The following is a 16,727-nucleotide window of genomic DNA, read 5'->3' on the forward strand; positions in this document are numbered from 1 at the left end:
GTAAATAATTATTTGATCTGACATTTCATAGTGCTGAGTTTGAGAAACCCTCCTTGAAAGGAATTCTAAAGAATGTACCTCAAGTAAAAGGAAAATGATCCCAAAAGACTAGTACTCTGAAAAGCAACAAACAATATTGAACAAATGACAAGGTAAACCTGGCCCTTGACCCAAGGCAATGTTGTCTTGTTGATATAATTTCAGTGTCTTACTTGTGGAGTAAAAAAAAAAAAAATAGACTACTGGAAATATTGAACAATAATATGTAAGTCCAGAGGAGAGAGTTGGAACTGAAGTGTTTGAAAGTCTGTTAAAAAAAAAAAAAAAAAAATTTGTGTTGTTTGGGAAGCTGACAAGCTATTGTTTAACTCACTTAGTTATTTTTTTTTTTAAAGTAAAATATGTGGTAAAATTTTAAGGATAGTTGCTAAAAGAATAGAAAGAATAGAAACTCTGAGAGGAAAAATGGAATAAGGGAAAAAAACAAACAAAAAATCCAGAAAGAGAAAATGAGAATGAATCATAGAGAAAGAAGGACAAAGAAATAAAAAGAAGGCATAATCTAATCCAAGTACTGCAAAGGTTGATCACTAAACTTGACAATTAAAAAGACAAGATTGTCAGATTTTTAAAAATATGGTTCTTGTTGTTTACAAGAGATTTACGTAAAACAGAAAAGGACATTTAACCAAAAGATAGCTAGTATAGTTACTATCTTTTTCCTTCTATTGTCTTGGGATTTATTCTGCTGTCTTTCTAGCTTCCTGAAATAGGTACATAGCTCATATAATTTTTATTTTTACTATACTAATGTACAATTTTAAGGCACTAACTTTCTTTTGAAGTGCTCCTTTTGCTGGATCCTACAAGTTTCAATAGGTGGTGCTTTCAGTGTCATTCAAATTTTTAAGTATTTTAGTCTTTATCCTTGAGTTGTTTGGCATTCTAAATAACTTGAGTTGTTTTATTTCTAAATTTGCAAGGAATTTAAAATTTATCTTTTAATAATTAAATTCCTACTTAATTGTTTTTATAGATCAAATTCACGGACATGAAATTTGTTCAGTGTTTAAGATCTAGTATGTAACTTTTTATAAACTTTCCATGTATGTTTGATTGAAATGAACATTCTCTAATTTTGGATACAGAACATTATGCCCATTAGATGAAGGTTATTCAGTGCGTTAGTCAAATCTCTTTACCCTTGCTTATTTTATCTGCTTTATCCATCATTTATTGAGAGAAGTATGTTAAATGTCTCCATGTGTAATGGTAGATTTATCAGGTTCTCACTATAGTTCTATCCATGTTTGCCTCAAATATTTTAAGGGATGCGTAGATGGATGGATGGGTGGGTGGATGGATGGGTGGGTGGATGGATAGTTGGATGGATGGATGGATGGATGGATGGATGGATGGATGGATGGAAGGATGGATGGATGCATGGCTGGCTGGATGTATGGATGCATGGATGGATGGATGTTGTAAGCAGCCTCTTCGATTGGCTTTCTTCCTGGTAGTCATGCTCTTGTGTAATCCTCTCCCCTTTGAGTAAGGGCTGGACTTAATGACTTCTTCTAATTAATAGAATATGGCAAAAACGGTGTCACTTTCAAAATGAGATTACCAAAAGACTGTGACATCTCTCTTGCACTCTCTCTTTGGCTCTCTTTGATTACTTGCTTTGAGGGAATACAGCTACTGTGCTGTAAGCTGTCCTGTGGAGAGGCCCATGTTGCAAGGAACTAAAAGAGGCTTTTAGACAACAGCCTGAAAAGAACTGAATCCCACCAACAACAATGTGAATGAGCTTGGAAGTGGATATTTCCAAGGCCTTCGAATGAGACCAGCTCTGGCAGACACTTGATTGGTGGCTCATGGGAGACTGTGAAGTGGAGTGTCCACTAAGCTATGCCCATATTCCTAGCCCACACACACTGTGCGATACTGGTATTCCCCCTGCCTGAAATGCAGGCTCTTCCTGACCACCTTACACCAAGGATATGCTACAGCCGGCTCATACCAGCTTATGAGAGCCAATTGAGCTTTCTCCCAAAACCATGTTCATTGAGTTCACATTAGTAGTTTAAAATTGGGATGTGTGAGTATTTACACCATGGAAATTGGCAGATACTAGAAATCAGTATTTTTCTTTGTTTTTAAATTCTGGAGAACCTGCTTACCTGCGCCCCAGTGATCTTACCTGAAGTTGTCCTTCCCTTTCCTAGTGATAATCTATCTCAGTACCTATCTCATTGAACTTATTGCTTCTTGAAATGCCTTTTTTTGTTTTTTGTTTTTACTTATATTCTGTCTTCTGTTACTTCGGTATACTCACAGTTATAGCAGCATCATTAATTGCCTGCCCACTGCTCTGTGCTCAGGGCCTAGAATAGTGCCCAGCATATCAATAAGAACTTAAATACTTGTTGAATTAATTGAATAAATGAATAACTCAAAAGTGATCATTTTAATCTGTGTCATTCTCTTTAGAATTTTCTGGAACCATTACAGAGGAAAATTACATTTTCCTTTCTTTTTATAACTTTTTATTATGGAAGTTTCCAAAGGTATAGAAAAGGAGACTATCATAATGAATGTCCATGAACCCATTACCCAGCTTCAATAATGTCTTCAAGCCCCCACCTAACTATTTTCCTGGAATATTATAAAGAAAATTCCAGACATCGTATGATTTTAGTTACCCTTAAAAAAATTAATAATCAGTCCATATTCAAATTTCTAATTGTTCCAAAATATCATTTTACATTTGATTTGTTTGAGTCAGGATTCTAACAAGTTTCATACCTTGCAATTGGTCGGTATATCGCTTAAGTCGCTTTTAATTTATAAGTTCACCTTTTTTATTTTATGCCATTTGTTTGTTGAAGAAATCAGATATTTCTCATGTAGAATTTGCCACATTCTGAAGTTGATGATTGCATTTTTGTGGTGGTGTTTAACACGTTCCTCCTGTTTTCTGTGAACTGGCCCTTAGATATAAAGGCTTGATTAGATTTAACTTCCATTGTTTTAGTCCAGATACATCAAAGGTTGCACAGTGTACTTTTCATTGTATTGCATTAGGAGATTGTGTTGTCCCACTTTTAGTGATGTTAAGATTGATCAGTGGGTTCCAGATCACCCTGATCCATCCATTATAAAGTTCTACCTCAGCTTTTCACCTTATCGTTTTAGCAACCATTGATGGTCATTGCCTAGATCCATTATTTCATTAGGGGTTGAAAACTGGGATTTTATTTTACAATGAAATTTTATTTAGCTAGTTACCCTGAAATACAGTTGGTATAGGAAAGGATGGATAACTGCTTGATTCTTTACATTTATTATTTTTCAGAGTTACATTTTTTTAGCAACTCTGAAACAGTGACTAGATTTTTAAAATATCATTTTAGATGTTTCATATATTTGCATTTCAATCCATTGCATTATTTATTTTTAGTGGTCATGTTATTCCACTTTTAGCCAGTGGGAACCCTTTCAGGTTGGCTCTTCTGTTCTTTGGCATGCATGACCCAGTTATTTTGATAGCATGTTGCCTATTTCCCAAGCTCAACTTATATTTATTTAAGGCTATAGAACTTTAATTTAAAAAAAATTTTATATTGGTATCTATTTCCTCAATATTTAAAAATCTTAGTTCTAAGAGGGGGCCGGATGGCTCAGTTGGGTAGAGCGCGAGCTCTCAACAACAAGGTTGCCGGTTAAATTCCTGCATGGGATGGTGGGCTGTGCCCCCTGCAACTAAAAACTGAAAACAGCGATTGGACTTGGAGCTGAGCTGCGCCCTCCACAACTGGATTGAAGGACAACAACTTGGAGCTGATGGGCCCTGGAGAACCACACTGCTCCCCAGCATTCCCCAATAAAATAAAATAAAAGAAAATCTTAGTTCTAAATGACATTTGCATGTTTTTTAAATTCTCTTTATTTCTCTTCCACCAGACAATTATAATTATATAACTTACATGATAAAGAATCAAAGTTAAGTAAGTGCTCAGATAACATAAACACTACTGTCTCAGGGAACCCAGTCTCTTTTTTCTTTATATCTGGTTCACCAAATTCTTGTGGGGTACGTCTTTTAACATAAAAAAATATGTGGCAAGCGTTTGTATAAAAATAATACTTGGTGAAGTGAGCTAATGTCATTTACAAAAGGCCAGACAGCCCTGGAGGCAGAGAGCTTTTACTGCCATTGTCAACAGCAACAGTGTGGAAAGTAGCCCAAGTCTAGCATAGTGTTGAGTAGTTAGTTACTCAGTAAGTATTCTGGGTTTTTTTTCATCCTGTATTTCGGTGACTTTAAGAGAGCCTGCTAGGCTAGAATCCTAAGAGAATAGTGTTTCCAGAAGTCTTCATTGTTAAGAAAAGGAAGGACCCATTTTTACTTCTTAGAGATTTGTTTTTGCTCTTGTTGGAGAGGGAGCCACATTCTCCAAGCGCTGCTGATTGAGTTCTACCACGCTCAAGATTAAAATTTGGATATGAAAATGGGTTCTATTGCTACAGAGACAACGTACAGTTGTTTTGTGCCAGTGCTTCTTCAATACCAGTGAAAAACTAACTTGTTTTACTTTTTTTCCAGATGATGGGCATAGGAAAGCTCGAAATGCGTATCTCAATAATTCCAATTATGAAGAAGGAGATGAATATTTTGATAAAAACTTGGCACTCTTTGAGGTAATATTTGGGAGGAAACTAGGGAAGAGACTTCAGGAACAGTTTTCAAGATACTGTTTTCTACCTCATTTAGTTTTAAAACAGTACCGGCTGGATAATCTAATAACTGTTATAATACTTATAACTTGTCATTGTAATTGATTTAATCTATATGATCTAATTATTGCTCATTAATGGGTAGACAAATTTCTATGAAGTAAAGAAGAGGAATGTTTACATTGCAGGCATATAGAGAACCTTGCTATCTAATTCAGTTGGGATTTCAGTGTTTACTTTGGAATTATCTTCTAAGTATAAAGTAGTATATTCTTCAACTCTGTTTGGGAAAACTATCAATTACCTTCGAACTTACCTTCGAACTATTAACCAGAAGTCAGTGTAGTGGAACAGACTGCTAGATTTAGAGGAGCTGTATGTCTTAGTCAGTCTGGGCTCTGCAGCCTGGTTGTGGAAAGGAACCTAGTTTATTCCAGCACTGCCTTTGTTTGGCTTTGGATGTGAGTGCCACTTCTTTCATTGTGCCTTTTTTTTTTTAAATTATTGTTTTTTTATTAGTTTCAGGTACACAAGACAAAGTAATACTTAGATGTTTATCATTTATATCCCTCACACTGTGTGAACCCCCCTCCCCCCATTGTGCCTATTTTTTAAATGATATTTTCTCTCATCTTCCATCAAGTAGAGGTCTTAGGTGAATATTTAGTTCAGTCACAGAAGTTTTTCATTGATCTGTCCATTCTTGGTGCTATAAATAATAGCCATAAATGTTAGTCAAATGTTAGTAGCCTAAAGAAAGGGGGGGTATTATGGTTAAAGATCATATTATCAATGTTCTTCATGAGGTTACAACTGTCTGTAGGGCCAGTATGATTTTGTTTTTACTGTAAAGTTAAATTATTGGAAAGAATCATAAGGCTTTTCATTTAAGAATTTATAAGGATTCATGTACCCCTGATAAAGTGTGATATTTTAATGGGGAGGAATAAAGTCTCATTGATAAATTTTCTTAAAATGTTTACTTGTGAAATATTTTCTCACTTACTTTGCAATTTTCTGGTAGAGTGGTCATTTTGATCCTTATTTCTAGTGTGTTCTTCATCACTTATGTCTTCCATACTTCTGGTTTTATAGGAAGAAATGGACACCAGACCAAAGGTGTCTTCTCTCCTCAATCGCATGGCCAATTACACTAATCTGACTCAAGGAGCAAAGGAACATGAAGAGGCAGAGAACATCACTGAAGGGAAAAAGAAGCCCACCAAGGTGAGGCCTTAGAAAACCAGGATAAATAAAAAGAGCCCCTTATGTAAGAAAGGAGGAAATACCCTGGGCATCACTCTATGCTCAATAACTATTGAATGCTTGATAAGTGCCAGGCACTGTTCTGGGCACTGGGGTCATAGCAAAAACAGAACGTACAATGTCCCACTGTCATGCAATCTGAATTTTAGTGTGGTGACACAGTCCTTAAGATGTTTTAACTATATTAAAATATATAACATATTAAGTGTTGATAAATGCTCTAAGAAAAATAATAAGCAGGGTAAAGAGACTGGCCAGCAAGGAAGCCAGGGCTGAGGGTATTACTATGTTTTTGTCAGGGGAAGGCCTTCTGATAGGGTGATATTCAAGCAGAGACCTAACTAATATGAGGAAATGAGCCATGTGATAGCTGAGAGGAGAGCATTGCAGTGAGAGGGAACAGAACTTCAAAAGAAGAGTGTCCATGCCCATCTGCCAATGCTATCTCTTTGTTGTGAAGTTGTTGGGTTTTTCAAAGACCAAATATCAGGTTTTTTCTCAAAATGAAAATATGGAACAATATTACAAGTTACCTTTTTGGTTGATAAGGGGTAAAATGACTCTCAGATCTTTATTTTACCAACTATTATGAAGAATTTATACCAAATTCTGAAGATCAAGCCATTATTCTATTTTTAAATGAAAAGAGAAAGCTAAAAGCTTTGAACACCAGATAATTATAAGTTGTTAAGGTGTACTTAAAAGTTTATTTGTAGTCAGATGCCTATATAAAAACATGTAGGGACCTATGAAATGTAAAAATGTATAGCTCTAGGAATAATAAAAGCGATGGGGATAGACATTTCTAAGATGGAGATTTTATATGTGCCTCTGTTAAGACATTGCTTTGAGATTAATAAGGTAGCTTGGCAGCAAGTTTTTATGTAGAAGTAAAGAGACAAAGACATCTCTTTTAGATGACTATAATTTTTTCTTTTGTCAACATCTTTGTTTCCAGAGCCCCCAAATGGGTACCTTCATGGGTGTCTACCTCCCGTGTCTACAAAATATTTTTGGAGTGATACTGTTTCTGCGCCTTACATGGGTAGTGGGCACAGCTGGAGTTCTGCAGTCCTTTGCAATTGTCCTTATCTGCTGCTGTTGTGTAAGTCCTGACGTGTCTCCTGGAGATAACGTAGAACCTTGCGAGCACTCAAGAGTGTATGCACTTGACGTCTTTGGGAATGAAACAAAGAATACTTAGCTTCATTTCAACAGGAGAGATTATTTTGATATTAAAATTGAAAGGATTTTCATTATTTAGTGTCAGGATTTTCATTATTTAGTGTCAGCTATTCACTGTTTATATGTATAATGTAATGTACTAGAAGTTATAATGGAAAATGTCTACAGGAAGTAGAAAATACAGCCTACAAAGAATTCAGAATACACACATTTGAGCCTGATAGCACCAAAGTTGTGAACAGAAAAATGTGTTAGAAAATAGGATGTACTGCTCCAGTATTGTGTTGAAAAACAAAACTGATTGTTATTTGGGGGTGAAGAGTATTTGTTTTATTTGGAAGTCTCATCCGGTATCTCTTCACCGAAAATTCAGATGTTTTTTCCAGGTCTTCTCTCCACCATACTGAGAACATTTTGATCTTCCTGTAATTTAAAATTCTTTTTATCTATATTTCCCAACTACATATATGAATTTTTATAAGTTGACAGATTATTTTTTTAATTATTATTTTATTCAGCTATCAACTGACCTCTATTATTCTTTTTACTTTTTTTATTAAATTTATTGGGGTGATATTGGTTAGTTAAATTATATAGGTGTCAAGTGTATATTTCTATAACACCATCATCTGTCTATTGCATTGTGTGTTCACCACCCAGAGTCAGTTCTCAGTCCGTCACCATGTATTTGATACTCTCCATGTGCATTGTGCTCAGCTGAGTACAGAGCAGAGTAAGCAGTCACGGTCCATATCACTGACAACTTAAAATTATTGCTACCATCATTTTTATTTTCACTTTCTTAGTTTTGAAATTTTGGGGCCGTGTTCGGCTCCCTATTGCCTCTCACCATTGGCCTTGCCAAGGCCAATCATGTCTCCCTCTGAAATCTCTTACATTCAGCCCTTTCTTTATATTTCCACTACTACCACTGCAGTCCTTAAACCTCTCACTGAACTACTATAATAGCCGACTAACAAGTCACTCTGTTTCCATCTACTCCCTATCTGCAGTCCGTTCTGTACTCTGCTACCAGCTAATATTTTTAAAATACAGTTCTTAATGAGCTCAGAAGTCTTCAGTAGTTTCCTTCTGTACTGAATATCGTTCTTATTGTAGCCAGTCTTTAGTCAGCTTCTAGTCTGTTTTCCAAGTTGTTTTAACTAGGAGATCCAGGGAGATCAGTGGTTTTAACAGCACCTAACCTGCTAATTATGAGGCAACGGCATTTTAACAGAACACTCCAGGTAGTAGTAGTGTGACTAATGTAAAGACTTGAACCACATCACCTCATTTCCATACCATTGGGTATGACAGACAACTCCCTCCATAAAAGTAGATAGAGGTAAATATTCGATAAGTGCTCTGAGGTCCATAAATGGGAAGGTAGTACAGGAATGTCCTTTTCATACAGTAACAATCTTCTCCCTTCCCTTTCTTTACAGACAATGTTGACTGCCATCTCCATGAGTGCCATTGCGACTAATGGGGTGGTGCCAGGTCAGTAGGCGGACTTCAGAGGACATCAGTGATTACTGTATGTTTATGCTGGAAAGCCAGAGGTGCACACTTCCCAGGAATAGAATGCTATTTAGTCTGTTGGCCATAGACACTAATACAATTTGACTTTTTAGAATACCTTCATTAAAAAATCTATTTTTAAAGCTAGAATCTTTAGTTTCCATTGCATTGTTAGATTCTTTTACTTAGAATATATTTTATCGGGCTATCTCATGCCTGTAGTAAATATTCTCTGATATTTTTCTAATACTGGCAAATTGTGCTGCTTCCTGTAGAGCATTAGTTATGCAGTATATCCCACCATAAAGGTTTCATCTTTTACTTCCCACTAGCAAATCTTTTTATCACATTCAGCATTTTCAAAAACCTGAAACATTTATCTTTCATGCATATTTTTATTCTTTTTACTATTCGTTTACATTCCTCTTACTAATGTATTTTCTTTATCCTGACCACCTTCTATTTTGTCTCTTAGCTGGAGGCTCATACTTTATGATTTCCCGAGCCCTGGGCCCAGAGTTTGGTGGGGCTGTTGGCCTCTGCTTTTATCTTGGTACCACATTTGCAGCAGCTATGTATATCCTTGGTGCCATTGAAATTTTTTTGGTGAGTAATGACTTAATTGTGTTGTACAGGGTGGACAATGCATAGATTTGGATTTATTTTGTGCTTTGATATCAAATCTTCTGAGAGATCAGGTATAGGTACAATCAAGTGATTGACTGTAATCAGGTAGCCTGTTACAGGCTACCTCGTTTGATTGCGCCTCACTGTCTCGCGTTTTGCAGACACATGTAGGCCTCCTAGTGTGACTGTGAGGCAGAAAGGTTGAGGGTATTTTTTGCCTGCCTGCTCCTTCCCCTCCATTCAATCACTGCCACCCTACCACCTCAACCAAGAAGTTAAAAGTCTTCAAGCAAGACTTGTGCTAATGGGGAAAAAGTGAAATAAAGTTATCTTTTTTGATATCTTTATCTTAATGAAATAAAACCTTTTTTTTATTTTTGTATTTATTCACTGGGATATATTTTTTTACTTTTTTAACTAATGAGAGCAGAAGTAGGACCCAAGAGAATTGTTACAATTATTTTATATAACCCTTTGGATAAGTTATTAATGTAGTCCTTGTTTTTCCATTTGGAAATATAGGTGGTCAGAGAATCATGTAGACTTTTAAAAAAATCAGTGATATCCCATTTCTGTAGGCATTCTAGGTCCTATGGAATTAGGCTAAGTCTCCAGCCATTTTCTGTCTCAGCTGTGCTTACCTTTGTGAAGGCAAATGCAAACTACAACATCCTTTTACTTGACTACTTTGAAATTACCTCATATTCTACTTCTTTTGCTTAACAGGTATATATTGTCCCCCGGGCTGCCATCTTTCGTAGTGATGATGCATTCAAGGAATCAGCAGCCATGCTAAACAACATGCGTGTCTATGGCACAGCCTTCTTGGTCCTCATGGTATTGGTGGTATTCATCGGCGTACGCTATGTGAACAAGTTTGCCTCACTCTTTCTGGCCTGTGTCATTGTGTCCATCTTGGCCATCTATGCTGGAGCCATTAAGTCGTCTTTTGCCCCTCCACACTTCCCGTACGTGTCTGTCTCTCTGATTAACCATTATTACTCAGTAGTCACTGACAATATCTGATGATGTGATCATTTCAAGTTAAAAGTTCAGTCTCTCTGAGATTTTCCTTTTGGATAAGCCCAGCTGGCATCTAGGCAGAAGCTTCCCAGTAAACCATGTCATGTTGATCGTCTTCCCTACGTTCCAAGCATAGAACTGGCAGCTGTAACTATCATTTGGGTATTGATATTATGGTTTTTCAAAACCCTCTGATAATGATTGTGCATATTTGAACTATTCGTGAAGGGCTTTGCAAACAGTATAGTTATTGTCAGCAACCTTATAAAGTATTTAAACGTTGGATTCATTTTATTATTGAAAAATCAAGAGAGTCAAAGGAAACCTAAATTCCTACCTAAATATTTGTAATTCATTAAATTTTTAATTCTGTTAGTACCATAGTGGACTTCCTACTCCTATAAAATAAAGGGAAATAAATGTCACATCATTTGCATTTCTATTTATCTGTGTGTAGATTATGTTTTATATCATGAGTAGTGCAGGTACCTTGAAGTATATTTTTTGAAGTAGTAATGGATTTGTACAGATCTGTAACCACTGGCTTACCTGTCTTCCATTTGACTAGTAGCCTAGGGACTGATCAGTGCTTGGTGTAGGGATTGTCTTTGAAATGTCATCTGGATCATCCGGGGTTCAAGCTCATGAGTCCTGTGTTGATTTAACTCGATTACAGAAAAGTAGATTTTTCCAAGATGAAAGATCAGGTGCATAAGATGACTTGCCCCCAAGTTAATTAATGGCAGAGCACGAACACAAACCCTGTGATTTTTCTTACTCCCAGTCCAGTAAGTATTTCTTCTACTATGATAAATGATGTCAGCAATAGATTCCATCATAAATTTTTAGTCTGCTCATCTAGGGACTGCAGACTAGCTGAAGATCCATTTTAGTCATACAAATACTGAGGTTGCATTCTGGCTATATCTTAACTTGAAAAATTCCATTTTGTTCCCAGTTCTCTGTTGATGCTTCTTCTGTCTATTTTTTTTTTTTTGTGGATAAAAGGTCATGATGTGTGATATTTTCTTTAAAGTATTCCAGCAAAACAAAATTAAAAAAACTTAGAGGAGTACATGAAACAATACTGGGAAATGTTGCGAGTTGTTGAAGCTGAGTATTGGGCCCATGGTTCATTATGTATGTATGCTATCATTTTGCAGATTTAAAAAGTTGCTTTGTTCTTCCTGAGAGGGATTTTAACTGTAGGTGGTATTATTCCTTTGTTCTTATTTATATCTCTGGGTTAAAGAAAAAGATAAAATCAGCAGTGAATATTTGTATTAGCCTTAAATACCCTCACTCCCACTGGGTCTAGGCTTAAATTCAAAAACAGTTTTCTCTTAGGCCACAGAGGTATGTGCTTTTTAATTCTAGCCAAGCTGTCTTCCTCCAAATAGCAGCTAGAAGGTTTGACCTTTAGCATAACATTTTCAAGGGGTTTGTTATAAACATAAGGCTTTTATGGGCCAAAAATAAAATTAGGGGAAATTATTTTCTTGTTAGAACAAAAGGAGTCTAGAATTCTTTTAGACCTAAAAATTGGTTAATAACCTAGAAATTTTGGAAGATGAGTCAGCACAAATTCTGTCACTATCATTTACCATCTGTATGACCTCAGGCAGACTACTTGTATCTCCCTAAACGTCAGTTCCTCCATCCACAAAATAGAAATACTATATATGAGAGCACTGTAAGGATTAAATTGGCAGAAAATGTAAGTCACCATTTACAGAACTAGTTAATAACTATTTGTTTCTTTCCCATCCAAGACAGTAGAAGCTCTTAAAGATATTTTTTTCCTTTACTAACAGATTTATTATTTACTAACTTATTTCTAACCCATCTTCTTTTTAAAAAAATATTTTTCCTTTGCTTCATCTTTCTCCCTGTTTGTTTTTACTTAGGGTCTGCATGCTGGGTAACCGCACCCTTTCATCAAGACATATTGACATTTGCTCTAAGACCAAGGAAATGAACAACATGACAGTGCCATCAAAGTTATGGGGCTTCTTCTGTAACTCAAGTCAGTTTTTCAATGCCACCTGTGACGAATACTTTGTTCACAATAATGTCACTTCAATCCAGGGCATTCCTGGATTGGCTAGTGGTGTCATTACGGGTAAGTTAGGAGATTTCTGGACAAGGTTTTCCTTTTTCTCTTGAGTAAAATGGGCTCTACCATATTAGACTTTTCTATAGTCCATGAAGACTCACTGCAGGTCCCACTTCTCTTAAGCTCAGCACACAGCTCTTAAACCAACACTTTCTGCTTTTTTATTAGTGAATTTGTCCTTTTTCAGGACTCCCTGCAGTGTTTTCTGCTAAAAATTACCTCCCTTTGAGAGCAGAGCTGAGCAAATCACTTTTAACCTATGATAAGACAATAAAATATTCTTTGTGTTATTGTGAAATTGCTAGTGTTCTTCCTGCAGTGACAGCTAGAATGGTGGTATTATATTTTAATGTCACCACGTCTGCATATGTGTTTTCCTAACTCAGCTAAATTTCTGAATCACTTTCCTTAAGTGACTTCTATTCTAACTGTTAGGTCCACAAATTTCTTTGCACGTAAGCAAGTTTACACTAAGGTGTTAGAAACAGCATTGATAAGTAAAAAAAAAAGCTTTGAAGGGCATTTAGCTTCAGACTACTTAAGTTTTACTAATTTGCATTAGTACACCTAACTGCATTTGTATGTACCATAACATTCTGCCGAATTATATTTGAAAGGGCATTAGTTTTTATTTATGTGTGCTTATTGTACCATATGTGTGTGCATATATGTGTGCTCATGTAGAAACAGACATACCTTTAAAAACTATATATATCTATATCTATCTATTTATATATATATACACATATTTATATACATATGTGTGTGTGTGTATATATATGTATATGGAGTTTGATTTAGAAGGTTGTTTAGGTAGAAAATTACTAATTATCTTCTTTCCATACTGCTGCTTATATCCCCCTTTTTTTCCCACTGCAGAGAATCTTTGGAGTAATTATCTACCAAAGGGAGAGATCCTTGAAAAGCCTTCAGCCAAATCTTCTGATGTTTTAGGGAGCTTAAATCATGAGTATGTCCTTGTTGACATAACCACCTCCTTCACTCTTCTGGTGGGGATCTTCTTTCCCTCTGTCACAGGTAAGCAGTTGGGCTATTGTTTATTGTAGAAGATATCAGACCCAAGGAGTGATTTTTCCCAAGAGACAGAATTATATTCCCAGGGTTCCTAGATTTGCCTTTAGTCTTTGGTGTCAGTGTGAATTTCAAAATGTCCAGGAACTCAACAAATTAATTTGTTCTTTTTTCCTTCTCTGCAGGTATCATGGCTGGATCAAACAGATCTGGAGATCTGAAAGATGCTCAAAAGTCTATTCCCATTGGCACTATCCTTGCCATTCTGACCACCTCCTTTGTCTGTATCCTTTTCATGGATCTAACCTGGGTCTTAGTCATAAGAATATCAAGTAGAATTAGGGTGATCAATATACCTGCTTTCTACAACCGTATTTCTCACCAGATAATCTACCCACCTCATTTTTAAAATTCAAGAAAGGATTTATAGAATTAGTGAATTTAACAACTCGTTTACTGATAGAAAAAAATACTGAGTGATATTTCTGTCTCGTCTTAAAGGGGGAATGTCAGTTTCCTTAACTCTCAATATGGTAGATTTAAGTAATGTTGTCCTTTTTGGCGCATGTATTGAAGGCGTTGTTCTCAGAGACAAGTGAGTAGTTGGTTTCTTTGTGACAATTATGTGTCTGTCTTCCATTATGTCTGATCATTCCACATAGCCCCAAGACAGTTATAAACTCAAAACCCAACTTGAGGTATCTACTGTGACGTTACAATTAGAAAATAATGTGTGTAGTATATTTCCCAAAAAGGCTAGTGAGTAGTAAGACCCAGTATATTATAAATATGTGAAATGCAATGAATATAGCTTTTCAACATAGTAGTGAATTTGCATGAATAATAAGGACTTCTCTGTAACATTAAGAGCTGTTGGAAAACTAAGACCAAAAGTAAAGGAAGGCAAGTAAAAATAACTAACTTTCAAGTATCTCTAGTATCTCCTTCATGATACATAAGTATGTATTTATTTGTTGGGCATTCTAAATAAAGCTTGAAACTTACTGTCTTTATTTCCTTCATGAAGGCTGCTGAGTGGTTTTCCTTTCATTTCACCTGTGCATATACAATATATTTTTGCAAGAAATTCCTAGAAAAATCTTTCCCTGAAACCTGCTATATCTCTTCCCATTTCCCCATCTGGGGATTTAATAACCTTACCATTCACCCCTTTCTCAAAACAGAAACCTGCGTCTCATCGTAGACTTTTTCTATCAATTCCCTCATCCAGTTAGTTTCTAAGTCCTGTAAATTCTACCTTTCACCTTAATAGATCTCATTCTTTCCACTCTTCTTTATCCCTATCACTTTGTACAGGGCTTTAGGACCTTTTGCCTAGATTATTGTAATATTTACCCTTACAGTTTTACAACCTTCTAATCCTTCTTCCATGCTGCCACCAGAATGATTTTTCTAAGATGCAAAATTTGATTGTACAAACCTTCCTGCTTCAGAGCCCGCCAAAGCCCCTTAAGACCCATTACTTTGATCTGGTGCTGTCTACCTCTTTCTAATCCCATCTCCCACCATTCCCTTATAAACTTTCTATGCTCCAGCCATAACTGAAATGTGCCTGTTGTTTCAGATCTCCATCTATCCACCTATTTGTTTGTGAGGTTTCTTTTGCTTAGAATGGGTTATAATGACTTATATTCATCTTCTAAGACTAGACTAAGTGTCTTCTATCCTGTGAAGCTTTCCCAGACTCATCTAAACATGACTGCTCCTCCCTTTGTTCACCCACTATATTGAACATACTTGATCATTGCGCTTACCATACCGTATTGCAGCTACTTGTTTTCATATCACTCACTCTAGTTTCAAGCTATCATTGAGTTGCTTGAGGACAGGAACCCTAATAATCCTCATGCCTCATTTTATGGCACTTCACTTAATTGCTCTTCACAGATACTGAGTTTTTGGTTTTTTTTGTTTTATAAATTGAAGGTTTATGGCAACCTTGCATCAACGACGTCTATCAGCGCCATTTTTCCAGTAGCATTTGCTCACTTCATGTCTCTGTGTCACATTTTAGTGATTCTCATAATATTTCAAACTTTTTCGTTATTACGTTTGTTATGGTAATCTGTGATCAATGATCTTTGATGTTGCTATTATAACTGTTTTGGGGCACCTCAAACCACACCCATACAAGACTGTGAACTTAATCAACAAATGTCGTGCGTGTGCTGATTGCTCCACTCACCAGCAGTTCCCCCGTCTCTCTCCCTCTCCTCAGTCCCCCTGTTCCAAGACACAACAATGTTGAAATTAGGCCAAATGATAACTCTGCAATGGCCTCTAAGTGTTCAAGTGAAAGGAAGTCACGTATCTCTCCCTTTTAATCAAAAGTTAGAAATAATTAAGCTTAGTGAGGAGGGCATGTTGAAAGGCAAGATAAGCCGAAAGGTAGGCCTCTTGCACCAAACAGACTCGTTATTTCCAGATTAAATTTCCCCACTCTTATTTCTCTCCCAGGTTTGGGGATGCTGTGAAAGGTAATCTGGTGGTGGGTACCTTATCTTGGCCGTCCCCATGGGTGATTGTCATTGGCTCCTTCTTCTCAACCTGTGGGGCTGGACTTCAGAGCCTCACAGGTGCACCGCGGCTCCTGCAGGCAATCGCCAAGGATAACATCATACCCTTCCTGAGGGTGAGTGACCCTTTCCTATGTCCTCTTCCTTTTTCCTTAGGTCTTAGGAGAAACAGTGGTCTTCATAGGCTTAAGAATTACTAGATCATATATCATGAAGACATCTGAGCTTTTAGTACAAGACGCTCTAAATTTCTAGCATGAATTTATATGTGAGTTGGGTAAAGGTGTTTAAAACATGGCACCATTGTAACACTATTCTTTCAGATGTCTGAAACTGTAGCACAGAGGAATCAGAGAGTATTGACTCAAACACTTCCCACCCTATGTCTGATATTTCCCTTCTATATACAGGTTTTTGGTCACAGCAAAGCCAATGGGGAGCCTACTTGGGCTTTACTTCTGACTGCGGCCATTGCAGAGCTGGGAATCCTTATCGCCTCCCTGGATCTGGTGGCCCCAATTCTCTCCATGTAAGATCCAGTTACTGTCTTGCTTGTGTGATGTGTAGTACATGTTGATTTTCATCAGGCATATAACAGTAGTGGTAACAACAGAGTGAGCCACGTGCAGGTGTAACTTATCTAAATAATATAAATATTCCTGAGAAGTTTCGTTTAAGGC

The 16,727-nt window shown here is 36.6% G+C and overlaps 1 protein-coding gene across 3 annotated transcripts in view; it reads left to right on the forward strand.

Annotated features, from left to right (window-relative positions):
* The window catches only part of SLC12A6 (solute carrier family 12 member 6), an 84,279-nt gene that overhangs the window by 54,618 nt on the left and 12,934 nt on the right, over nt 1-16,727 (forward strand). For all 3 annotated transcript variants that reach the window (XM_019752867.3, XM_019752868.3, XM_019752869.3), the window contains 12 exons: nt 4,610-4,704; nt 5,836-5,967; nt 6,965-7,111; nt 8,637-8,691; nt 9,188-9,318; nt 10,066-10,307; nt 12,270-12,484; nt 13,358-13,516; nt 13,696-13,794; nt 14,048-14,105; nt 15,989-16,163; nt 16,458-16,576. In XM_019752867.3, coding sequence (XP_019608426.1) covers nt 4,610-4,704; nt 5,836-5,967; nt 6,965-7,111; nt 8,637-8,691; nt 9,188-9,318; nt 10,066-10,307; nt 12,270-12,484; nt 13,358-13,516; nt 13,696-13,794; nt 14,048-14,105; nt 15,989-16,163; nt 16,458-16,576 — 1,627 coding nt within the window. The remainder of the gene's footprint in view (nt 1-4,609; nt 4,705-5,835; nt 5,968-6,964; nt 7,112-8,636; nt 8,692-9,187; nt 9,319-10,065; nt 10,308-12,269; nt 12,485-13,357; nt 13,517-13,695; nt 13,795-14,047; nt 14,106-15,988; nt 16,164-16,457; nt 16,577-16,727) is intronic.

The sequence above is a fragment of the Rhinolophus sinicus genome, chromosome 3 (assembly GCF_057876585.1).
Source record: "Rhinolophus sinicus isolate RSI-liver-muscle chromosome 3, RSI-T2T, whole genome shotgun sequence".
NCBI classification, from domain to species: domain Eukaryota; kingdom Metazoa; phylum Chordata; class Mammalia; order Chiroptera; family Rhinolophidae; genus Rhinolophus; species Rhinolophus sinicus.